The 26,847-nt window shown below is 39.8% G+C and overlaps 2 protein-coding genes across 2 annotated transcripts in view; one reads left to right on the top strand and one right to left on the bottom strand.

Moving 5' to 3' along the window:
* The window catches only part of vps4b (vacuolar protein sorting 4 homolog B), a 14,869-nt gene extending 13,366 nt beyond the window's left edge, over positions 1-1,503 (bottom strand). Inside the window, exon 1 of the mRNA XM_037682207.1 lies at positions 1,480-1,503. Within this exon, the coding sequence (XP_037538135.1) occupies positions 1,480-1,500 (21 nt within the window). The 5' untranslated portion in view covers positions 1,501-1,503. The remainder of the gene's footprint in view (positions 1-1,479) is intronic.
* Positions 1,504-3,024: 1,521 nt separating this feature from the next.
* Positions 3,025-26,847, top strand: part of LOC119415068 (laminin subunit alpha-3) — an 82,794-nt gene continuing 58,971 nt past the window's right edge. Inside the window, exons 1-6 of the mRNA XM_037682205.1 lie at positions 3,025-3,469; positions 3,852-4,004; positions 20,688-20,805; positions 22,193-22,311; positions 22,397-22,567; positions 24,130-24,230. Coding sequence (XP_037538133.1) covers positions 3,152-3,469; positions 3,852-4,004; positions 20,688-20,805; positions 22,193-22,311; positions 22,397-22,567; positions 24,130-24,230 — 980 coding nt within the window. The 5' untranslated portion in view covers positions 3,025-3,151. The remainder of the gene's footprint in view (positions 3,470-3,851; positions 4,005-20,687; positions 20,806-22,192; positions 22,312-22,396; positions 22,568-24,129; positions 24,231-26,847) is intronic.

Below are 26,847 nucleotides of genomic sequence, written 5' to 3'. Positions count from 1 at the left end.
AGAGAGAGAGAGAGAGAGCGAGAGAGAGAGAGAGATTTGAAATTTCTAGTCTCTTCTGAACACTTGTAATGAATTGATTAATTTAATGAATCAGTCATGAATACTCTGATACAAAGATTCATGCATAATTAATATCACACGGACAATATGGGAGAAAATCTTCTTGCAGTGGAAGCACGGTGGTGCAACTGGTAGAGCTGCTGCCTTTCAGCGATAAGATTGCCAGTTCATATCCCAGTCCAGGGGCCTTTCTGGGTGGAGTTTGCATGTTCTCTCCGTGCATGCGTGGGTTTTCTTTGGGTACTCCAGTTTCCTCCCACAGACCAAAAACATGCATGTTAGGCTGATTGGTAACTCTAAATTGTCTCTAGGTGTGAGTGAGAGAGTGAATGGTTGTTTGTCTCTATGTGTCCCTGTGATGGACTGGAGACATGTCCAGGTTGTACCCCGCCCCTCGCACAGTGATTGCTGGACATGGGCACCCGTGTCCCCGTGACCCAAAATGGAAGAAGCGGGTAAAAGATAATGGATGGATGTTATTGCAGTTCATGTCATCGTGTATTCATGCTTTAAAATGTTTATTCAAAACCAACAACAAATGAACACTTTACTTTCATTTACTTTTGTCTAACTTTAGTGGTAAATCTTTTGAAGTTTGAACTTCCTGAGAAGCTTTGGTTTAAAGTACAATTTTAACCCTCCTGCTGGCCTTGGGTCAAAATGATTCTCGAGCCATCAGCTTTAAGCATTATGGTCCTTTGAACCCAAGGACAGCAGGAGGGTTAACTTCCCATTAATTTTTGGATTAGTAGGATGTCTACGACATAAAAACAAACGTTATTTTAACAATTAACCCCCCCCCCCCCCCCACACACACACACACTCATATATATGAGTCTGAAAATTCAATATTATCAATAAAATTATCTCCTATAAAAACAAGTTGAACAGAATAAAATGTCATGATGCAAGAGGTCAGTGTCCCCATATGAACTCTCAGGAGGTCAATTACTTATTAAGTGTCAATATAGACTAATCACACACACACACGTGTAATGTGTTACGCTTTTATCAAAACCTTTAATATTAGAAGAGGTTTAAATATGTGCAGTCCACCAGTGGAGCATGAGTGATGCTGAGATTTTCTCAATCATGACTGTAGACACTGAAACGTGTCACTTCATTTTTAAAACATGAACTTTTCTGAGTGGGAGTTATGTCTGAGACTGGTGTTGAGTCTGTGGGCTTGATGTGATTCATTCATTTTGTTCAGTTTAGGAGGTAAACACGACAGAGCTGGTGTTAAACATCTTCATCTCCTACAGGAACTGAGCTCAGACCCATGAAACCTGATACTGAATCACAACGATCGGTCAAAATGAAACCTGTCACACTGCATCTGTTTATGAATTATGTAGCTCAACTCTGACAGAGAAACTTCTGGCCCTAAAAACAAGAACTAAAAGTTATTCACCCTACCTGTAGATTAGTTGGCTCCATGCGGAGTCTGGAACTAGAAGAACAGAGAATGAACTCTTGATTCCTTCAGGTTCTGTTTGGTTCAGCGTGTGATCAGTTCCTGTTTACTTCCCCCTCCCTCAGTGGTGACACATGCGGGTTAAAGAAACCAGCCTGTCCCGTCACAAGAATGGGAACCATGCTGCGAACTCCTGCCAATGAGTCACCGACTTTTATTGTTGCTCTGCAAGTTACAAAGGTTGCTGAGCGAATCCTGTAAAGTCCAATGGGATGTTGATTTTATGACATACAAATTTTCTTTACTGTGCTTGGATTTATTTAGATCATCTGTCAAAGCATTAACATTAATAAGCAAGCATAATTAAGCAAGATTTTTTAAAAATTACTGTTGAAATGAAAGCCATTTTCTAAATAAAAGCCACTCTAAATAAAAGATCCTCTTAAATCATATTTACCATATAGGCTGAGGGAACTGGGGGTGTGGAGGGTTCTGCAGCACTTTCTGGTGCCAGAGGGCATGCATATAAATATATAAATAAATACATAGTTCAACAATTAATAAAATAAATAAATAAACATATGTCAGTAATGCAGTATATGTTTAAAGTCCAACGTTATTTTGACATTAACTTTTGTAAATCGGCTCTAGCTATAGTCCAACACAGTTAATGCTTTTAAAAGCGACTTTATAAGCTTTTAGCTTTAATGATGGGATGTGTAATATAAACATTTTATCTTAGCATCTCATAAATATGATATATGGATTCATAAATACGACTTAACATCTTCTAATCAAGATACTCTCAAAATTAAGCTCTTAATGAGCCAGCATCCTACAAATTAGAAAGTTAAGCACATAATTTTGAGTCATAATTTTAATGAAAGTGTCACGTAATTATGAGACAGTATGTCATAATTCTGAAATGGTATTTCCAAATGATTACTTAATATCTCATAATGATGTCTTTCAGACTTAAAAAAAATTCAAAGTGGCCTAAATGGGCTTCCACATGTTAGAAAATCCAAACCTGAATATTAAAATCCACAAAGCTTTGGTGTGATGACACTTCTCTCCATTAGAGGGCGCCAGATCACCATGAAAGGGTCAGCGATGAGCTCACTTTAAAGCTTTATACGTTTTAAGATTAAAAAAATGAATTAAAAACACAAGATATGTTTGAGTGCAACTACATACAGCTAGTTCTAGCTTCTTACATGCTTCTTTCATACTTTACTGCCAGGGAGCTATACCACCATTACTTATATATACATATTGATTTTGCTTTACTTAACTTGCTAAAAAGTAAAAAGTTAGAGATTTTGGCGCCATTTTTTTTTACATATCATCTTTTTTCAACACCTTGAAAGTTCTTGTTTAACAGATTATTTGCAGAAGACTAACAAATAGGAACATTTGAGAAGCTTCGAAGTTCAAGACAAATAACAGGAGTGCAGTGCGCACGGGATGTGGTAAGGCAGTAAAGGCAGATTATAAATCGTGACGGCAGACCTTTGCCCCCCTCCCTCCCTCTCTCCTCCCTCAGAGCTCAGACACCTGAGAACTCGGTGGGAGAACAACCCGAAGCTTTTCGTCCCTCATTCCTGGACAGAGCTCCGCGCGTAAACCCGGCAGCTCCACTTCGGTTTTGCGCGTTTTCATGGACACCTCCAGATGACCAGAGGAGCGGGTTGCTCTCAGCATCTACTGGGATCTCTGATGGGCAACATGGCGAGGAGGGTGACGGGAGTTCATCTCCTCGCTGTATTTTTCACCTCTGGAGTGACACTTTTCAGGGACGCGGAGGGACAGGAGACTTTCAACGACCTAACGGGCTTCAACTTGAATCCACCATACTTCAACCTCGCAGAGGGTTCCCGGATATCAGCCACGGCGACCTGTGGACAGGATGAGACTGGCGCACCGAGATATGATTTATACTGTAAACTTGTTGGAGGACCCACTGTTGGACTTCCTACTCAAAATATTCAGGTAAACTCTGCGTAATCTGTGCGTAAAGCCAAGAACTCTGATGAGTTCAGCTAAAATCCCATGTTGGGAACTGGTTGTTTCATATAGCATCTTACTGTTAACAGAAAATGGTATTATTTTTATTAATAAGCCATTTTATTTTTAAGAAGTACAGTAAATGATAAAGCCCCTCAGGATACAGTTTTTCTCTGCACAGCATGTCCAACTGCCAGAAATAGTTTTACTCACTCTGATTCCCACATCTAAAGGAAATGTCCTTCAACATCCTCTCAAAAGTGCCCATTAAATTCTCTACTCTACAATAATTTCTTCTTTTTTTTTTCTGTGCTGCAAAAGTTTTGATGTGAATTATATTCCAATAATGTGACATTGTTATATTTAGGGTCAGTTTTGTGACTACTGCAACTCCATGGAGCCAAACAAAGCCCACCCAGTGAGCAGTGCCATTGATGGGACAGAGCGGTGGTGGCAGAGTCCTCCTCTCTCCAAGGGACTGGTCTACAACGAGGTGAACGTTACCCTGGACCTCGGGCAGGTGAGAAAATCACGCTGCTCTGTGCACGACCAGATGTTTACCAGCTGTGTGAATAATGACAGGTTGGTGGTGACAGTAAAATGTGGCACCTGATTGTCAAAGAAGGAGGAAAATAATTTGTGCTGCTGGGGAAACAAACTCGTCCTGCTGATGTGAAGTGTTGAAGCGTCACCACCGCTTGTGTTTTTTGCTTTCCTGTGAGTTTGGATTTGTTTTGAATGGGTTGACCCACGTTGTTTTTATCATAAGGTCCCAGAGGTGTTATGTTATTATGTTTGTAGTTTGAGCTTCATCACCTCAGCAAGCAGCAATCATGTGCTGCAGCTGGACTCTTGCCAGGAATCAGATTCACGCCCGTTTGGCTGGAGCCTCCATCATGACCCGTGGCGCTGGCAGAAGGTTGGCCTGCAGCCCGTAAAACTGTACCTCATGCTCAATTATCCCTTGTGTGGAAAGAGAGGAATGCGGTCTCTGGATTAGGGATCAGAGGCTTGCAAAATCAGATTTGAGATGTGCAGGTGGAACCTCGTGCACAAACAAGGACTTGTTTTGGACAAGTAACCAAACCGCCCTTCTGCACACGTGCTGCACCTTTTGTCTCTCAGTGGACACCCTGTCTGACAATGGGTGTGGGCTTTTCTGTCTCTGTTTTTAGCCAGTGAGCTGAGAGAAAATCCCACATGGCTAAATATAGTGACCCACCCCTCCCACCTGACAGGAGGATGGACACATGCAGGGCCTTCAGGGATGTCTGCCTTTAATACGTGGTAATGCTCAGTTTATTTGGGAGCAGGGAAAGCAGCATTACTGTATTACAGGGCGCTCAGAAGCGCGTGGTTCGAGTTGTGGCAACCAGACAACACCCGGCCTTCGATCGATACCACACGACCTCACCCACACACGCCACATACCTGTCACTTCTCCGACCACTAATCCTCTAATGTTTGGCTGTCACGGTTGTTCACATTTGAGTTGGGTGTTTCCGAGCTGATAGAAGTGTTTTCTTTACCTACCTGGAGGGTTTTAGTGCTCATTATTGATATCCAGGCCCTAAGGCCTCTGGTTCTTTTGTAGCTTTGTTGATTCCGTTGAAAGCTGGAGATAAACGACACGTTTAATGAAATATGTGGGCTAGACAGACGGTCTGAATGGACGCTGTGGTTTCTTTCAAGATGAATGCAGGTGGCTGTTCAGCTGGTCTCTGCCGCGCTCGGAGCAGATATGCCAGATAACGGCACAGTCAGTGTTTATGTTAAAATGTGAAAAAAAGTTCAAAGTTGTTTTTTTAATTTTGTTCCGACAAGGTTGTTTCCGGATTGAAGTGAAGCTTGTTCTGCTAAGTTTAAAGCAGGACTAATCTGATTGAAACCTTTGTTAGCAGTTTGTTAAAGAAACGAAGGCCACACCACGAGTTGTAGTGATGACTCTGCTGAGTTAACGGTCCTATCCCAGCTTGGACTGGTCTGGTGTGATAATTTGGGCAAATGAATGAATGAACCAGTTTACAGTTGTTAGTTTGCCATTAAAACATTTTAAACATGGATGCTCATGGCTGAAATCAAGAGCCCTTAGTGTTGTTGGCGGGTTTTATATCTTTTCATTTTCCCTTTATTATATACTTTATTATATTCAGTAACAACTCAATAAGTCTGAGTTGCGCAGGTTGTCTGTCTGCACAACGAGCCCGACCACGAGACCTCCACTTCTGTGCTTGATTGATATGGTGTGTGTGCTTCAAATGCATATGTGTATGGTTCCTTTGCTGGTGTTTTCCAATAAGTTTACTTTCTGCATGTCACAGTAAACATACCATCGTTAAGAATGGTTTTCCAGGCAAAATATGAGAAAGACTTGAGGTCATATTAATAAACCGCGATGCCTTTAAGTATGCAAGAATATTTGGATACTTTCAGTTATCTACAGTACGGATGCATGGTATTGGATATTTGGTCAATATCCGATATTTCAATATGTTAAAACTTATTTGGCAGATAACCGATACCAATACCGATATTTCCCCCCCTAGCTGCAGTGTGGGATCCTCTGCACTCCTGTGCATGAAGGACAGTCTTTTTAAGTTCAACGTTTTTGTCTATCCATTGTGCCATAAGACTAATCATGCTAACGGGGCTAACACTTGATGTCCATATGTCTGTGGTAAAACTCACCCAAGTGCTATCGGCTATTAGCTTCTCAATGATGTTGGAAATGACGACTTGTAACTCGGGTAAGGCTACGTCGGTAAAATATCTCTGGATGGGGACGATGTAGCGAGGCTCAACGTAGTCCAAAACTATTCTAAATCCGATATCCTCAGTGTATGAAAATGAAAATGGTTGGTTATCCAGAGCAATACACTCCATCAGTTTCTGAGTGATACTTTTTGTCCTTGGGTGGTCGTGGATGTATTTCCTTGCTTTGTCCGAAGCATGTAGAATGGACTGCTGGTGAGGTTTTGTTTCTGTTGACCACTCTTTGCTTTTGTTTCTGGCCACCAGTTCATTGTAATGGTTGGAATGGTGGTCCTTGAGATGGTTTATTAGGTTCAAAGTGTTGTAGGATCTCATTTTCGCTCCTCCTCGCATCACTGACGCTGAGCAGTCATTGCAAATAGCAGTTCTGCTGTCAGTTTCCGACACTTTAAAAAACGTACACAACGCAGACATTTTGACTTCTTCCTCTCCCGCCGTGATCAGATCAGGTAGGCACGTGTGACGTCATCACGTTGTGCTGGCGCTGCAGGCGTCCTTGTCACTGGGTTGTCATACAAAAACAATGTCTTTTATATCGGTGAGTTATTTCGATGGAATGTCCGATGTCCGATATTTAACTTTATCGCTAACATCGTCCAATATCGATACCATGCCGATAATATCGTGCATCCCTAATCCACAGTTTTAGTTAGCAAAATGTCAGTATTTTTTATTTTACATATCTAGACAAGACAAAGTTCATCCTGGGACTCCATTGACAATACTTAGTGCCCAGGGTGTGCTTTGCGTTTTTGTTGTTGACCTTTTAGTTACTAATGTGCATGTGTAAAATTGGGCATCACGTGGTGAAATAGATTCATAGCTATTTCTGGTATTCAAGTTCGGCATTTAACTTTAATGTTTTTGTCCTTTGCACCTGTTTTTATTGACTTTTGTATACAAATATATTTGTCAATGAGTTTGGTTGGTATTTTACGTTGTGAGAAGAAAATATCCTCCACATGGAATGTTGCAAGGAGTTAGAATGACGTAGCTAGATGTTAAAGAACTGGGAGTAGACGTGACCCTATCTGACCACCATGCTCCACAAAACATTGACTTTGATTACACACATTATTACCGGTAACTGTAAAAAGGTCAACCTTGAAATGCCAAAACCTCCATTATGTTTCATTTATTCCCGAACTGCTCGCTGGCACTGAAGTAGCTTATCCACTTGGATGGATCTCACGTGGGATGGGTTAAATGCAGAGCACACATTTTGTCGTTGTATGTGCACATACGATGATGACAATAAAAAGCACTTTCTTCTAACATGGAAAGCTGTTTGAAATCTATAAAACTGTTGCCAACACGTTTTAGAAATCCCCCCAAAGATATTATGAACCAGGGTGCCTCAACCTTTATGTGCCACTCTAAGTACTTCCTGTCTCGTGAGCACTTTGAAAACTGCCTTCAGCTTGAACTTTGCTAGATAAGTCTCAGACAGGGCAGTGTGAGCAGGCAAGCTGCTCCCTGTTTTCTTGACCTTTGACCCCCCCGCCCATGACAAATCCTATCTTCAATCTGGAAATGACCTCCACGGTCATCAGTTGCCTTCTATATGACAGATGTTTGGCATGAATGTGTATTTGACCCAGATGAATAGTTTGGGTTGTGATTAACTGTATGAATATAACAAATCAGAGACATTGAATCCACAAAGTCAACACGGATCAAAGTTTACTTTTATCCACACGCTTCAGTTCTCTTTGACTGATAAAATAGTTTTTTAAAATCTCATTAGGAATACATGGTAAAAACCTAGAAGCACACATTTTTTCTTGGAAGTCTGACGCTTGTTAAACCATTAAAAGACGCAGTAGGGAAGTCGTTGTTCTGCTAAACATTTACATCATAAATCAGACTGCCACTGGCCCCCTTTTTTTCTTGGGAATGTATTTTAGGAGCCATGACCACACATGCTTATCTGCTTGAGTGAGCGCAGAGTAGACCATGTGAGGAAAGCATACCAGGGCTTACTGCTGTACGCCTCTACACTGCCTGGTGATTGGGTACTAGATTAATGCTGGACAGTTACTGATTAAAATATGGTTTTGATTTATTCCTGACTGATATTCAAGAGCTGATACCAAAGTTTTCATGCAAAGATGGAAGCTGATAAATTTTGCTTTGGATGTCAAGTATTGTTGGCTCTTCATTGGGTGGTTTTGCTGCGTTCAGCTGTTCTTTAGACTCCAGAACATCCCATTGTTCCTCTGTTTAATAGCTCATTTGCTAAGTAGGCAATATTAGAAAATCTGCAGATTACATTTTTAACTTAAGAGGATGTAAATACTTGAAAAGTCCATGACTTGGCTTTGTAATATAAATGGCAGGGAATGCTTTGGTCAAGGTTGGCTTTGCTCTACTCTCGATTCTGCAATCACAACAAGACAAAGCCTTCAAAAACTCAATTTTAGAGCCATTCCCCAGAAACCTAATCCTCTCTCTCAGGGCACAACCTCCCACCAAAGTTGGTTTGAGTGTTTTATTTGCAGCCGTCGCCCCCTTTTGTGTCAGAATCCTTCAAGACGGTATTGTGTGACATCCTTTCTGCGCTCTCAAGGCTCTCACAAAGGTTCGGTTCTCTTAAAGCCTCATTGAAATTGACCTAGCCCTTCTTTTTTCTCAGGGTAAATGGTTAAAAATAGTGAGGTGGTGTGAGTTGGTGGCGAGAAAAACGACAAAATGAAAACAAAATGAACAATCCGACAATGTTCAGTCAGGTCATCTGGACGGTTTCTTTTGTTGCTGAGACGTTTCAGGACGAAAAATGAAAAAGAACAATTCAACCAGCGTGAATAATAGAAAGAGATAAAAGTCTCTTTCATTTTTAGAATTCTAGGTTTGATGACATAAACCAAAATCCTTGACTTCTCCAATTTATATATATATACTGCATATAAAAAATAAAACTTCAGATCAGTAACAAGACATGACATCAATAATGTAACAATTCTTAGGAAAATCCAAGACCACCGTATAACTCTATAGCTTGAAGAAACACATATTGTTTAAACATTTATGCCACAATATTTTATTCAGATTGAACTTTGAGTTATTATAATTTGGTTATTTTTTAATTTTTTAACCCATTTATTGCAAATTTACTTCTGTGTTTGGGATCAGTGTCTTACTGCATTGTTTGGTCAGGCTTCTGCCATTGGACAGATGACTTTTCAGTTCTCATATAAGTAAAATATTAAAGTTTACTCTGAATGACTCAGTAAGTGTATGGTGCTCAGGGCTGCTGCAGAACAAGCCCAGATCATGAGCCCTCTGCCTCTGTGCCTGGACTGTTGTTTTTTAAAAGACCATAGGAGTTTCCTTCTGGTGACCCTTAAAAGAGACACAATAGTTTGTTATATATTTTAATGGTACTGTCATATTTAATTTAAAATGTACTAAATGATGCTTTTACAGTCTGATATGTAGCTGGAGGGTTTACTGCAGCTTCTATAGGCACTGAGCAATGGGACCTTGGGTGAATTTGCCTGAATATCTGGTTCTTGGAAGATTAGTAATTGTTTGTAAATAAAATTTCATTATTAACATTTATCAAGTTCAAGTCAAGTTCAATTTTGTCAAGTTTATTGTCATCTGCATCACATGTGGTACATGAGGTGGAACAAATTTATGTACAAAGTACACACGATCCCAGTTACACCCAAAAATTGCACAAATATAAAGTGTACAAAGAAACGGTATATAAAGATCTAAGATATACACTAAGATACACGCTAAACGAACGCCAAACGGTACTAAAAGATCATTAGATATATGCTAAACGCTAATGATGTAAAACAATACGGCCTAACAACAGCAGACCGAACATGAGCCTGTGGTGAACAGATGGGTATGAAATTCAGTTTGGACATAATAAGACATAATGACATGATAGGAAGAAAAATGTCTTTAAATATTATGCTGATTTTGCTCATTTTTGATACTACGTTAACAAACAAATGAAAAAAAACAGCAACAAGCAGTAAGATGAAGTCTGTTGTTGCTGAGGGATGTAAATAGTGAATTTTTGTAGTTTTCAAAATGAGTGTTTTTCTGGACAGGCACTGAACAGGGAATGGAAAACAGTTTCCTTAAATGAAGGGGGTGTCTCACCACAATTTTTGATAGTGACCTTGATTATGCCTAGATGCAGACCCACACCAAAACTGAACTCAGAAGGTTGCTCATTTTTAAAGTGATATAGCTCATAGGCTTATATACCAGTATTTGTATATGGCGGCAGCCATCTTGGATTTTAACATGGCATCCCAATATTTGATAATGACAGTTCTTATACAAAAATGGAAGTCAGTACTTCATTTATTTTTCTAGTTCGCACTCAACATGGACAAACAGATGGACAGTCAGTATTTCCTATTCTCTGTCTTTGCTTCATGACAGGGGACAATAAACAGACAAATCTTTAGTTTTCATAGAGGCGTGACACGCTGGAGAACAGTAACTGTATGATTTGATGAGAAGCACCTGGCTGTCACACTCTGCAGTTTGGCTTAATTTTTGTTAAGAAATACACACGTTGTGTTTTTGAACATCTGTGGTATATTTACCTCATTTTAAGGCTTAGTATGGGCTTGACATAGAAAATCATTCGACTTAAAAGTACAAAAACTTTCATTTTCACATCACTGCAAGTAACGGCACAAAGTATATTTGTACTTTTTCTCTCAGCCCTCTTAGCAGGATCATCCATATGCAGGGACAATAGTGTAAAATTTCCCCAATCATATCTGTGCTGCCTCTTTCTCAATCATACAATGAGTTTTTTTTCCAATAATGTTGCAAATGCTGTCATTATAATTAAGATGTCAGTGTGATTTGTATGTTTGAGCCAAACAATGTTAATTAAACTGTAGTTAAAATCCAGTCTGCTCCGCCACAGAGATAAGCTTTGTCATGTGGATTTATTGGTACAGGCGGTTAGACGAATGTGATGTAAGTGACCGTATTTAGCGGGTCGGCTCGAGACGCTAAGCCAGCCCAGCAGACATTTACTGACTTATTATATTCAGCCTGGTTCGAGGAGTGCATCACGTTTGACTTTTTGGACTGCAGCTCTGCTTAAATCTGGAGCAGCAGCATGGAAAAGCATGTGGGGACTTAATGGGGATCTTTTCACCTCTGCAAGGCCTTTGCCATCGTTTGGTACACATAATGCTAATCACTGGCCACTGGTTTACTGACGCAGGCTTTGATGCAATGGGAAGCAAGCAGCAGTTTTCCTGGATCTGTTTCATGCAGCTGTGTTATGGCGTGTAAATCCTCATGCATGTTATATTAAGATCACTGAGAGGAAATATTGCATCATAATAGAAGATATATTGCCAGGACAGAACTTGTCTAATAAAATATAAATTTAACAGGTGACAAAAATGGAATCAAATCGAAACATCAAATTTTATTTCAGTATTTGTTAAATTGTCTGAGTTATATCCATTTTTTTATTTGTCTGTTTCTTAGGCCAGTTGAATGTGGCGGCCATCTTGAAATGGATTGGCTCCCAAACTTAATCGGTTGTAAATTTGTGTTCAGTGATTATTTTCTAAAAGTTTCAATATTATCTGTACAGTGGTGTCTGGGATAAATTGCAGTTGACTCTAAATAGGAAAGGACAAACTTTTAAAAATATACTTTGCACACTCTGTCAAAGCTCAGAATATTTGTTGGGGATCACTCTCAGCTATCACTACACCAAATGCCAGCCTGTTAGTGTCAGTGTTGACTTAAAATCACAGATACAGTGAATGAAAGTTGTTGAGCAGCTGCAGCTCAGACTTTTAACCTCAAAAAGGACGCTGACATGCAGAAACCTGCATGTTCATTATGTTTCTGTCACACTTCTGTAACTTTTAGCCAGCTCTTTTTGTGTTACCACATAACTAATTCTGTCGTGGAGACAGAGAAAAATACACAGACAGCCCCCTTCCCCCTCCATCTCCTCACCTGTTGCAGACAAACAGTTGGGCATTGCTTTGTTACAAACTGGGCAGCAACACCCCCACCCCTCTGCAGAATGTTGAGATGATGATGTGTCATCAGATTCTGAGGATTTCGCTCAAATGGGGATTTTTATTTTTATTGAGATATTGAACTTTTTGTAGATTTAGATCCCTTGACCCTGCAGGGCTTGTCGTTTTTATTTGCAAGCTGAGATTTCACTGCGATTTAACATGAATTACAATCAGATTATTACAACCTGTTTCTAGAAACAGTTGTAATGACGTCCATCCATCCATCCATCCATTTTCTTTACCCGCTTATTCCATTTTGGGTCACGGGGGTCGCTGGTGCCCATGTCCAGCAATCATTGTGCGAGGGGCGGGGTACACCCTGGATGGGTCGCAAGTCCATCACAGGGCCACATAGAGACAAACGAGACAAACAACCATTCACTCTCTCACTCACACCTAGGGACAATTTAGAGTTACCAGTCAGCCTAACATGCATGTTTTTGGACTGTGGGAGGAAACCGGAGTACCCGGAGAAAACCCACGCATGCACGGAGAGAACATGCAAACTCCACCCAGAAAGGCCCCTGGACCGGGGTTTGAACCAAGGACCTGCTCGCTGAGAGGCAGCAGCTCTACCAGTTGCGCCACCGTGCTGTTGTAATGATGTGTCAGATTTTTTTATCAAAATAAAATGAAAAGATTATTACACTGGAGAAATAGCATTTCAGACCAATTGCATTAAATGCTGAGTGCCGAATGACTGCTGAAGAAGTGACCTGATGCATGCTCAATAATCCAGGTAAATCTAACAAGATTAAGTCAAGTCTTCTGGACTAATTTGACAGGATTTGTGTTTTCTTGTGTTATCTGTTCTGCCTTAGTCAGTGTTTCTTCCCTCACTCGCTCCTGTCTCACCTGTCCTCAATCCCAATCAACCCAGGTGTTCGTCATTGTTAGTGTCCTCTATAAGTTCTGTGTCAGTTTGTTTCTTCCCTGTCTGTGGACTGTCCTCCCCAACCTGTCGTCCTCCATGTCACCCTGCTCCTGTTTATTTCTTGTAAGTTTTGCTGCCATGTCAGCCTTTTGTTTCCTTGTTTTATAAATTTATGTCTTTATTTTACCTTTGAGTTTCTTGCTTATGTTTGCTCTTTGGGTTCAACTCAAAGCCATTAATCGTGACAGGATTCTTCTTTGTTAATAATAATAATAATAATAATAATAGCTAAATGTATCTAAGGCTAGTTAGTAGCAAAAAGTATCAAAGATTAGCTAAATAAGTCAAAGGCCAAGTATCAAAAGGCTAGCAAGAAGCCTAATATCAAATGGCAGGGTAAAAACTAAAAGCAGCAAAACTGGTCAAAAGTCCAAAGCAGTTAAAACCTATAAGTTGTCAAACAATAGCTAATAGCTAAAAGTAATATAAGAAGGCAAAAATAGAGCCGGTGTGCTAAAGCAAATTTCAAAGAGGACAATATTTTTGAAAGAAATAAAGAGATCAATGTAAATTTGTGGGAAAAATGTTGAATCAGCATGTACACAATTAAAGCCTGTATTTAATTAATAAAAACCTCAAGACATCATATTAAACACTGAAGCGGCAAAATCCTATCAAATAGGTTTTTAACATTTTTTAAAATAATTCTCCCTAATGAATCTTATTCTAGTAACTCATTTATGTTTTAATTCCCTTGTTGGAGCCTTTCATAAATAAGTTGGTTAACTGGTAACAAGTCAGTAACTGAGTAACAAAAAGTGGCAAAAAGTGTCTCAAAGTGGCTGAACCTTTCAGAATGAAAGATGGAGAGGTTTAACATTGAAAAACTGAGCCAAAAGTTTGTTTTGTTTTTCACAATCTCTTCTAAGAACTCAGAAAAATCTTTGTAGGAGTAGAGCAAGGTTAAAAAAACAATATGGCCATGATCTCCGTGCTTTAGATGTCATTGCTTTAAAAAGAAGACACATCTAATTTCTGCATTTTTCATAGAACTTCTGTAAGTTGGTTATTGTCCCCTGTTGTGGAGAGAAAAGGGGAATGCTCTCCGTCCGACCGTTCTTGAATGTTGTGAGTGCAAAAACTTAAAAAATATTTGAGGTACCGACTTCCAGTTTGGTGTGTGGCTGCATCTACAAGTGAGAAAGTTTCATTTTGAAAATTGGGCTGCCGTGTCAAAAAAAAAAAAAAAAAAAATAAAAAAAAGAAGTAAATATATATATATATATATATATATATATATATACTGTATACTGTATATAAGGAGGAAACTATATGTTCTAGTTTTTATATTGCTAAGTTTTCTCAAATAATTAGGGTGGGCAGCGAGGGTCTGAAGATTATTCTATGGTGGCCAAGGCCACCTTTGGCTACCCCCTGGCTCCATCTTTGCACCTGATGATGGATAAAATCGCTCTTTCCTCTCACCAGGATCAGTCACTGCACCGCCTCAAACAAAAAAAACAAAAACAACCTAACTGTTCTTGCACATACTGTATGTAACTCCCACACACTTGAATATCTTGCACAAAAACATTTAGGTTTACTTACATTCTGTGTTAAATTTCAGTCCAGCCAAATATCTTCAAAATTTAAAACGTTCACTTTTCTAATCCTTCAGCCACAGGGGACATCGGTGCACCCCTTGTTTATTTTAACCTGCTTTGTCGTGCCCAAATAAAACTCACTCAGGGACAAAGAGAAATGATAAACTTTAGTCTGCAGAGATTCAAACCTGAGACCTGCTTGCTGTGGCTAACCAGTCATATAAAATATAAAATATATATATAAATATAAAGATATAAATTAATATTTTTCATTCATTCAACCTTTATTTATACAGGCTAGTCCCAGTGAACCGCGACGACTCATTTAATAATAATAATAATAATGTCATCACAATGTCAGCACTGTATGTTTCCATACAATGGCGAAATTAGTCTCTGCATTTAACCCATCCACCACCAGGTGGTGCAGTGGGCAGCTATTGAAAGCGCCCGGGGGACATTTTGGGAATTAGACGTGCTGCCCAGAGACGCCACGTGATGTGCAGTGACTGGGGATCGAACCTGGGACTCTCGGGTCCCAAGCCGGCTGCCCTGCCTCTACACCCTGTTGCAGACAGAACATATAACGTACAAACAATAATAAACTACAGTAAAAATGCAGTTAAAATAAAAGTAGTGTTATAAAACAATAAATCAAGTTGATTAAATCCTCTAAAGAAGTCAAGGTCGACATCTTCAATTCCTGTTGCAAGGTGTTACAGGTTACAGGAGCTGAGTAGGAAAAGGCCTTTTTGCCAAGTTCAGTCCACACTGAGGGGACGCTGCAGGTAATGATGTCCTGAGAGTGCATGTTGTAACTGCACTGACGGCGTGACATAGGGGAGAAGATATAAGAAGGTAGCAGGTCAAGGAGGGATTTATAGATGAAAATGAACCAGTGTGAAATCCTACGTGTAGATAATGATGACCAACTGACCAAGGAGTGCAGGGTGCAGTGATGGGTATGGTAGTTACAACCAGTGATGAATCTTAGCGCACCATGGTAGACAGCATCCAACATCTGCAAGGAGCTGGCAGGGGCATTCATGTAAATAGTTAAAAAAAAATAATAATAATGTCACCATAGTCAACGGCTGGTAGAAAGGTAGCAGTTACAAGGTGTTTTCTGGCATTCAAAGTTAAGCAAGATCTATTTCTGATAAAGAAGGTAAGTTTTTGATATGTGGTTTAAAAGAGAGATGTGCATTGACCAAAATTGCCAAATATTTGTAAGAATCCACAAACTCAATAGAAACACCATGTGTGGATGAGCTCTGAGGAAGAACTGCTGGCACCAACTTTCTGTTGGAAAACAACATCCCTTTGGTTTTCTCGGCATTTAGCACCTGTTTCAGATGGAATAAGTCTGACTGGTTGATGTCAAATGCAGACTGTAGAAGCTGGAAAGCCTTTGCGTTAGCTCGACAATAAACAACAGTATCGTCGGCATAGAGATGCAAGGATGTGTCAGGAATGTTTTGACCTACATTATTTATATAAGTTGTAAAAAGAGTGGGACCTAAAACAGAGCCTTGCGGCACACCATTAGTGACTGTTAGGTAGCTAGATGAAGTACTGTTATGTCGAACACATTACCTCTGACTTGAGAGATTGTTTGAGAACCAGCCAACAGTATGATATGAGAAGCCAATATCTGAGAGCTTATGGCATAAGATGTCATGATCTACAGTATCAACAGCTTTGGACAGGTCTAAGTAAAGTGCAGCACAGTGATCCTTAGCATCAAAGCTTCAACAACATCATTCAAAACCAGTAGTAAAGCAGTCATTATGCTGTGTTGTTTCCTGAAGCCAGATTGGAGAGAAGATAAATTATAAACATGAATAAGATATTACGCTGCTTTTTCTGGGGCCAAACAGCCATGCCTTGAGTTAAGATAGAAAAGTGTTATTTGATCTGACAAATCTTAATTTTAAATTATCCTTAGAAAAAAACAGCCTCCAGGCTGAAGACTGCAGAGACCCAACAAAACAACAGATTACCGTACATGGTAGTGTTTCAGGAACACCAAACCACATTCAGCATGCATGCAAATTACTTGTTTTGTTGAAAAAGTGATATAATTTTTTATATATAATTGAGTGTTTATGTTGTCCGTGTGGTTTTGTATTCATAATGCCTCTTAATGTAATCAAAACTGAAGCTTCAGCCTCACAGATCCACCTGTGGTGCTTTTGTTAGAATCGTTATGATCATTATAGATTCATACAATCTAAAATTCTGAGAATCTTTCTCACAAAACACCATCTGCACTCAAAAGTGTTGTGCTTTTTAAAATTCATTTAAACAATTTTTATAAACAGTAAGTTTCTTTTGGTTGCTCCCTTCATCAGGTGTCACCACAGTGAAACTCGCATGACAGATTTGGCAATTTGTTTTATGCCAAATGCCCTTCCTGATGCAACCTGGGCTTGAACCTGCAACCTCAATATAACAAGACTGTGGAACTAACCACCAAGCCAAATAATTTTTATTAATAATTTAGAGACTTTTACTTTGTGAAAGGTCCTGCTAGCAATCAAGGACACGAACCAGCTGTTGGAATCCCCACTTTATCTGAACTATAACACAGAGGTCCTTAATAAAAACTAAACATTTGGTAACTAAGTCAAATCCAGATGTGTCACCTTCTGACAAAACAAAGCAGGTCACAAATTATTGAACAACTGGGACCATTTATCAGGGAAAAACTAAGCCAAATAAAACTGGTCAACTTTTCTTTTCTAATTTTGATTTCAAGCATTTAGTTCCAAATTATTTAAAATAGTCCAAACATAATGTCTACATTTAAAACAAGAGTTTAAAAGCTTATGTTGTTTTCTCTAGTTTCAGATTTATTACCAAATCCATGCAGGTTGTTTTAATTATCATTTTCCACAACATTTTGGAATCAAGTTGTTAGTTTTGCATCATGTCTAAATGTTTCATTTCTACTTGTCAGCACACAGTATTTACTACATTTCAAAATGTCAAATTTATGGATAATTAAGTCAAGACATTGCTACAGAAACCATAATCCTAACCGTTTAAAACGTGTGCGAGCGACTTCTTTGTAAATTTACGGCTCACCTTATTTAATTATCTGGCTAGAGGTTAAGCAGTCAGGGTTTTTTAAATATTTTGATTTCTCTTAGGGTACAAGGTCAAGCACATGTGACGTTAAAGGTTTATCTCATTTAAACGGTCATAATCAGTAACTGGATTTTATTATTCAAGGTTTTGTCGTGTACATTTGATAATTCAGGCAACAACAACATAAGGCGTTACGCCGACTCACAATCAACAGATTCAGTAGATTGTAAAGTGCTCATCCCAAGTCATTTTGTCCTTGTGAGACGGAGAATAAAAAGCTGGGAAAACATTAATGCGTTGTTGTTAAAATGGTGTTTGGTCTAATGGGACGTCGCTAGCTCTCTTGGTTCCGATGTGTTAATAAGAGGAGATCTGGATATCACGTGCCTCGTATTTGTAACACGCAGCCGTCAAGGTCAGGAATTAAAGAAGGGTGATGAAAAGCGAGGAAGGTTGTCCATACCTGCCACCGTTCAGGCTCTGACCTTTGCGAAACCAGTCTCACACTAAACCCCCCTCGCATGGCGGCCTTATCTAAAGCTGCTGCCGATGCTGGGAAGGCTCAGCTCAAGTGTTATTCCAAGTCTATTAGCCACACGCTTGTCAACGTGTTTAAAATCTTTCACACCACCGGAATCCTCCATTCATGCGCACGACGTGTCATCACAATATTTCAAGCTCTCTCCAAACAGTACAAATGTTCTGGGCACATTTCGGGAGCGTGTGTTTAGTTTGGCTGGATACAGTTGGAGAGGCAGGAAAGCCAGGCCTGGACAGGACTCCTTCTTCCAGGCTTACGTCAGCGGAGACAGATTCTTCTCACATTGGTGGCAAAAGGCCTGTGTTCTGGTTTAACGGACCAAATATAAAACTTTGACCAAAATAAATACGATAATGATGTATGATGTCAAAGCTATGGGGAACATGACTGCACGTTCTTTTTCATGATTCTGATCCATCTGAAAACGATGGTTTTTATGTTAAATACTTTGTTGGCACAAGGGGAAGCGGCGCATGGCTCCGTTTCTTTTAGACAGTTATTCGTTTTGAAAAGATGCGCAGGAACAATGGTGGCTGAGTGACATCGTTAGTGATGCATAATTAAGTAAAAACTATTTCAAACCCAGCTCCTCACCCCACCACCGCCTGCTTGTAGGATTTGAGATGAAGGCGGTTGAGGATCTGTTCGTGCTCTCCCCGGTACAAGAACAAGTGTCAGAGAGGATCTTCACTGCAATGTGTCACTGACAGGTTCCTGAAAGCAGCAGCGAGTTCTGCTTCTTTTGAAGGGGGGTGGGGGGTGGCGCCATGTTTGGAATTTGAGATGGGTCTGCATGCCAGCCTGCACGTCTCTCGGCACCCCTAGCCTTTTACCCTGCTTCCTTCATGCCATCGCAGCCCGTGTGAACTAAACATCCTCTCCATCCTCAGCAGAAACGATAAGCTCTTACGTCTATTAATAAATGACAGCACATTTCCTCTTTTTTCCCTCTTTTATTTGTTATTTGTGCATCCTGTTAGACGAGAGTGGAAATGTCCTCTGATTAATTTCAGGACACACCCAAAGCTTTGGTTTGTAGGAGACATTCTTGCAGTCTGGCCGTTTTCCTCTGTAACATTGCTGATTAAAGACAAATTGGGGACTATTCCCAGTCGGCAACCTGCTAATTTTGTAGTTAGTTATTAATGTTTGTTGACAGTGTGCTCAAAACAAGACCATTTTCCAGTTGACCTCTGAACTCTCTCACAATACATCAACCCAAGAGGCTAATTTGAGGCTTCTTCTTCTTTGGGTAGGGGGAGGAATTCATCCAAAACTGTAGATACCTTTTGAAACAGCGAGTGATTCAACAGTCAGTTGATTTTTGTCAAGCTTTGATGTGCTAAAAAAAACCCTCTTTGCTTCATGCAAGGGTTAGATGGAAAACTGTTTTTTCAGCGCCTGCCTGGCTTTTTATCAAGGTGTTGAGGGATGAAAGACGAGTGTGGGCCTGCCTTCATCATTCTGAAGACAGACAGCCTGCAAAAATGTTTTTTTTTTTTTTAAAGATAGGGTACAACATTTTATTCATCAGCTGCACGCCGAGCGTGCATTCTTGTAGTGCTCTTCCTTTGAGCCTTGCTGCACTTTAGGTTCTTTGTCAGCATTTAGGCGTTCTTTAAGCGTGGCCTTTTGTTGACACTAAGTGTCACGTGCAGTTTGGCATTGCAGGGTTGAAGACCAAACAAAAAAAAAAAAAATAGCTTTGGCTCCTAAAAATGACCTTTCTGCCCTACAATGGTCAATCAAGCTCATTTATAGTTGCTTTCAGCGTTTGTGAATAATGTTGATGAAATGCAAAGGGAGCACAGCTCACTGAGCAATCAGGGGCCTGACAGAGACAATCACTGGCAGCGTTTTCTGCCCTTGTATGGACTCTATGATCCGATGGGAGGGGGAGATAAAAAAGTTCAGAGAACAAACGGGAATCAGGTAAGTCTTTTCACGAACTGGCCGCACCTGCGGAGGTTGTTTGAACTTTTCTGCGTGCCCAGATTCTGCTGCAGTCACTCAAGCTGAATACAAACCATCTCAAGGCAGGAAAACCCAGTTCAGTTCAAGTCATTAATTCTGCCAGGATTCCTTAAAGAAACACAATGCCGATGTTGACGTTGAGCCCAGACTTTCACAAGAAAGGAAATAAGAAACCTGTCAGAGCCCAAAAGCTGAGGCTTTACTCAATAGAAGCAGCAGAGCACAGGAAGCTGCAGCTTTTTGCCAAAATCCGCTCTGAGCAGTGAGCGCCTTTTGTTTAGCCTGCTCTTTGTGTCCTGGTTCTCAGCTCTTCCATGTGGCGTACGTCCTAATCAAGTTTGCCAATTCACCTCGTCCTGACCTGTGGGTGTTGGAGCGCTCCGTGGACAATGGCAGAACGTTCACCCCCTGGCAGTACTTTGCACGTGAGTCCAAACGTTTCAGTGTTTTGCAATGATGCACGTTTTAATCTATTAAAAAAAACACGAAGAATCACTTCCTGCTCGGTGCCTCAGTTATTTGTTAGTTAGATTACAGATTCAGGAGCATGGAAATGGTTCATATCTGCAAAAGCATCCAGCGATCCAGTTTAGACGTCATCACCAGAACCCCCAAGTGGAGCCGAAGCAGAGTGCAGCTGAGATGAACGGCTCCAGTTTCTGTCCTGCTGCGACAAGTTTAACTGTCTGCCATTAAAGAAACATATAATGAAAATGGATATATATGCGCTTCCTGGTGGACGTTTAATCCCTACACACCGATTAGCCTTAAGGCCGGAAGAATGTGCGCCACCATACGTGTGGTCCAGATTTTATTTGTTTTGTTGGAACCTAAATCTGTTCACACCGTCGCATTATTGAGACTTTTATTCCTCATAAAAAGTCAAACGTTTAAAAAAAAAAAGTCAATCCACCTGATATAAATCAAAGTATTTTAAGGCGCAGACAAGTTTCAGTGTTGGGGTTGGCTTCGATCCAGGTTAAAATAAGACTTAATAATAATGTCTGATGTCATGGAAACACAAGTGTGTGTTCTTTTTTATTAGTGCGTTAGGACGTTTTTCTGCACGGACCTTGTTTAGACGTGCAGTGTGGAATGAAGTCCAATCTCCACGTGGAAGAAGGTCATCTGTGAGGTCCTGATAGAGTTAGGTGAAGTTTAAGATTAGGCATTAACTTGTTCTAATAATGTTCTCTAAGGCTTTAAATTAGTGCACAAAGAGTAGAAGTCAGGGTAATGTCACATGAAGACAGCAGCTGTAAGTGTGTGTGTGGGGTTTGTAGGAAAATCAAAACCTGACAGTGGAGGAATCTATCTTTTCACAATAATGAGGAGAAACATGAGGCAAACCTAAATACCAGGCCTGCAATGTCACCACATTTCCAAATTACCTGAATAAATATGTTTTATGACTTGACATTTCAGAGTTATGAGGCATGATATGTCATATCTGGAAGGCAGATGTACACAAAGACAATTATGTGACTCATTAGGTTTACACTGCCAGTGCTTCTCTGTATAATTCATTCAAGTTCCTCTTGATTTATGGTCTGTTTTGAGTTTGATCATTTAAATGTTCAAGAATAATACCTGACTGTGCGAAAACATTACAGCTACGGTATATATTACTCTTCCCATAACTTTAACTCCTTGTCCAATTTGTCAGTATTTAAAACACAAGTTATCTAGTACTTATTTGTCAGTTTCACCTGTAATAAAACAGAAAAGATGCCAATGCAAAAAAATTATATGTATGAGTATGAAATAAAAAGATAAAAGTAACAAAGGTTGTTTTTTGCCTTCTTTTGGCAGATTTAAAGCGGGAGTGCATTGAAAGGTTCGGGAAGCATCCCAACGTTCGCATTATAAAAGACGATGACCAGATCTGCACCACAGAATACTCTCGGATTATCCCTTTGGAGAACGGAGAGGTAAACTGTACATTTGACAACATATTTTGTGGAATTGTTCAGTTTCAACAACAATTTTGTTGATTTAAACGTTTGCATCATTCAGATTGTGGTTTCGCTGATCAACGGCCGGCCAGGATCCAAAAATTTCACCTACTCACCCGTGCTGCGAGACTTTACAAAGGCTACGAACATCCGCCTGCGTTTCCTCCGCACCAACACCCTGCTGGGCCACTTGATCTCCAAGACCCAGAGAGACCCCACCGTCACACGCAGGGTGAGACACAAACTCAACTTCACACTGAGATGTCATGTTTGCACGCTGTCATCTCCCCGTTTGGGCGAGCTAAACTTAAAGTTTCGTACCTTCTGCCTGCTGACACAGTCTGCTCTGCTCACACCTAATGCCCGTTCTGTCCGTGGAGCCTGCCTTTGACAGGACCGGGCTCAGGTTGCAGGATGAGGATAAGTGCTATGTGTTGTCATCATCATGTTCCCATAAAATGGTGAAATTGGCTCTTTGCATTTAACCCATCACACCTGGGATACACCCAGGCGGAGCAGTGAGCAGCTATGTAAGTGCCCGGGGAGCAATTAGGGATTGGGTGTCTTGCTCAGAGACACCACAACATGTGGGAATGACTGGGAGTCGAACCTGGGACTTTTGTGTCTCAAATCGGCTGCCCTACCTCTACCCTTCTCGGCCCAAAGGATTTTATGTTAGCAAAGCAGGCAGTAAGACTGGTGATCTCTGTATCATAACTTCTGTAAAAACGGTTAAAATTATGTTTCAAAGAAAGTATTGCAGCCACTTAATTGCAGAAATACTACACATTTCTGTTTGCAAAAGGATTTAATTAACTTTTCATCTACATCAGGGGTCTGCAACCTTCGTTCACTAAACTAAACGTGTCCAGAGCGGTAAAACCTGCTACAATTGTTATTATCAACTGGTGGTCCATGGGCCACTTTAAGTGTGTTAGAGGAGGCGTGAAATTATAAAACAAAAAACATCTAATCATTGTTAACATTTATTGATATTTTTACATTTTAAGACAAAAGAAAAGACTGTATTCCATCCATCCATCCATCCATCCATCCATCCATCCATGAATGCAAGTCTATCACAGAAGACTGGATTATTGTAAAGAAAAAAAGATATAATTTTGCCAATTTTTTAAAAGCTAAAACAATTAACTGTGCAGGCTTATGTGTTTTTTTAAATTGTGGAGAAACTGAGTATCCTACTTTGAAGAAATTATGTATAACGTTAAAGTGAGTATAATTTACTCTGTGTATTAGTACTTGTATCCACATATTTGCAAAGGAAATGACAAAAAAACTACTAAAACTAGTCATTTTTTGTTGTGGGTATAACATTCTATTAAATTACTGTATGTTTTATGGTAATCAATGCAGACATGCTCCTGTTTTTAGTATTTTACCCCGTTTCATAACGTAGCTTCTTTATATTTTGTTTAATATCACTACTTTTATTTACTTTTTCACTTTATATGCATTTTATAGATGTTTATTTTTATGTGTACCTTATCTGTGGTTTTGTTTAAAACAGGTCTCTCTTATAAATGAGTCCTCGTGACTCAATGAGACTAACCTGTATAAATAAAGGTTGAATGAAATTTTTTTTAAATTTTTTGGGTCAAAGCTTGTCATCAGATAAAACTTTCAGCTCGTCCGTCATAGTTTCATTTTCTTACGTTTAATTCAATTCTGCTGCTCAGCAGAGGCAAACACTTCTGCTGCAGATGTTTCTAATAAAAAATCTGGTTCTTTGAAATGGTTCTGGTGCTAATGGTGTCCTTTTCAATCTGCTGACAGTACTTCTACAGTATCAAAGACATCAGCATCGGGGGACGCTGTGTTTGTCATGGCCATGCCCACGTTTGTGGTTCAGGGCAGAGCCTGGACAACCCAAACAGGTCAGTGCAATATTTACATCCCAAGGACGTTTGACACAATAATTTTATGCTGAATACAACAACTTCTTCATTACAACTTGATCTGTTTCCATTTACTTTTCAGCTTGTAAGTGAAATAGATTTTGTAGATTATTTACTAATAGAGTTGTCTTTTTGTACAATGGGCTTCACTGTTAGAAAGCCAGTCTATGCTGATGATTTGTTCTGTAAACGAAACAGGCAGGGCCCATGACCATGCTGCCAATCCTCGTTTTAACGCATGACTCAGCCTCATTCAAGAACAATAAATACCTCCAAGAATGAATGACCTCATATGGTACTGACGTCTACATTGTACGAATCCAACCTTTGAATCCAAATATTTGATTGAAGCCCACATGCAGAATGTTGGACTCTGATGAATAATGAACACGAAATTATTGGTGCCTGAAATCGTAGGAAAAAAAAAAACCAATGCTTAAGCAGGAAGTCCAAGAATTCAAAAATCCAAAAATGCAACATAAAACGAAGACACGGAGTCACCTGCCAGAATCTGAGTCCCCTCCAAATTTAAAGTAGCAACAAATCTGGGGGAAACTCTGAGGTGAAAAAATATCAGTCTTTCTTGAGGGGGATGCAGATTCTGTGAGTATAAACCTCTTTAACTTGATGTTAGTAACACTTGAAGAGGATATAAAGTAAACAGGTTGTGCTGGTAGCTTAAAGGTGTCATTTAGATGCAATGCAAAATATTGTTCTCATTTATGATTCGGGGTATCTGTTTTACACCATGCATTCAAGTTCTACCAAATAAAAACACATAAAAATACTGTTTCCAAGAATAAAGTAGACAACAGTGATGGAATTAGGAAGATGCATTTTCATCATCCATTATCTTTTAACCGCTTCTTTTCGAGTCACAGGGGTCACTGGTGCCCATATCCAGCTATCACGCTGCGAGAGGCAGAGGACACCCTGGACATCTCAGGGACACATAGAGACAAACAACCATTCACTCTCTCACTCACAGGGAGAATTTAGAGTTACCAGTCAGCCTAACATGCATGTTTCTGGTCTGTGGGAGGAAACTGGAGTACCCGGAGAAAACCCACGCATGCACGGAGAGAACATGCAAACTACACCCAGAAAGGCCCCTGGCCGGGATTTGATTCAACGACCTTCTCGCTGAGAGGCGGCCGCGCTACCAACTGCGCCACCATGCCACCAGAAGATGCACTTTTTTGTGTACAATTTCAACAGAAACTATTTTTATATGAAACATGTTTACAAAGTTAAAACTGCCCTGGTTTTTCATCTGACGTTCTCGGTTTGTTGAAATGAAGGCTCCTAATACCTCGTTGAGAACAATAAAAGCATTAATTCCTGCCGTGACCCACAAGCTCAACAATAAAACATTCAAACCACAATAAACTAACAACACTCACACAATAAATTAAATCGTAACCATTATGGAGTTTACTTTGAGGTTTAAAGCTAATCAATAAGAGCTGCTTCTCTTGCTTTGTGAACATTTCAGACAGTGCGGCACAGATTCTTTCAGGGATGATTATCTTGGAGCAACACCTTATCCCTGAATAAAGGCTGCAAGTCCCTACATTAGAAGAAAACTGAGGGAACCCATATGTAGACACATGGCAATAGTACAAGGTGATATGATAGCTTAATAAAACAAAAATGCTGACAAGGCAGCACATAACAAAAGGCAAGGAGGAAAAAACAACAATAAAAAAACAAGAGGCGAAGAAGATGATCAAACAATGCCTGAATGAAATGATTTAACCTTTTTTGTTGAGCGTCAGGAGTATAACTAGGCTGGGAGAGGTGATTAGTGATTGAGTTCAGCTGGGCAAATTACAAACTGATGTGTGACTGATCAACTGAAGGCAAAGACAACTGGGCGAAACAATGACAAATGAAACAGTAGAGACAAGTAAATATACTGACAACAATATCCAAATGAGAACATGAGAGCAAGACAGTAGTCTGAGCAAAGAAACTTTACATCACAGTGTTGTTGGTACTGTGCAAGTCTGCAGCCAAAATGGGCTTAAAGCAGAACATGTTGACGTCTGATAATCTGAAACTATTCTACCAGTTAATTCTAATGTTACCTTCTTCTGTCCGTTAGGGCGACTTTTCTGAATGGTTTGCCGTAACTGTGTTGTGATAACGTGTCAGTGATGAGCAGCTTGTAGTATTACCTCAAAAAATATTAACTAGAGAAATTGCATTTTCTGCGAAAGCGCAGTGTGAATGCTTATTGCCGAAGAACCTGCTGAAAAGCAACTGAAATGAGCTAAAACAACATGCTGAAATGGAAGAACACGTCTAAAATAGCAGAAGAAAGCAGAAAGAACACATATTTGCTGTATTAGGTTTAGAAAAGCAGAAATTAGCACAAAAATTAGGGAAGTAGCTAAAAAAAGCTGAGTTTAGCAAAAAATAACTGAAGAGTAGCTGGAAAGGCTGAAAAACGCTTAAATTATCAGAAGGAGGTGAAGGAGCTGAAATAAGCCCCAAAATGTGGAATTAGCTGAAAAAGCTAAATTTAGCACATAAACAGCTAAATAGTAGCTGAAATAGTAGAAAAAACTGAGACTAGCAGAAAAAAGCTGAA

This window comes from Nematolebias whitei, chromosome 9, assembly GCF_014905685.2.
Source record: "Nematolebias whitei isolate Nwh7 chromosome 9, NemWhi1, whole genome shotgun sequence".
Lineage (NCBI taxonomy): Eukaryota > Metazoa > Chordata > Actinopteri > Cyprinodontiformes > Rivulidae > Nematolebias > Nematolebias whitei.
The sequence above is the reverse complement of the archived record's forward strand: the minus strand, read 5'-3'. Positions and strand labels throughout refer to the sequence as shown.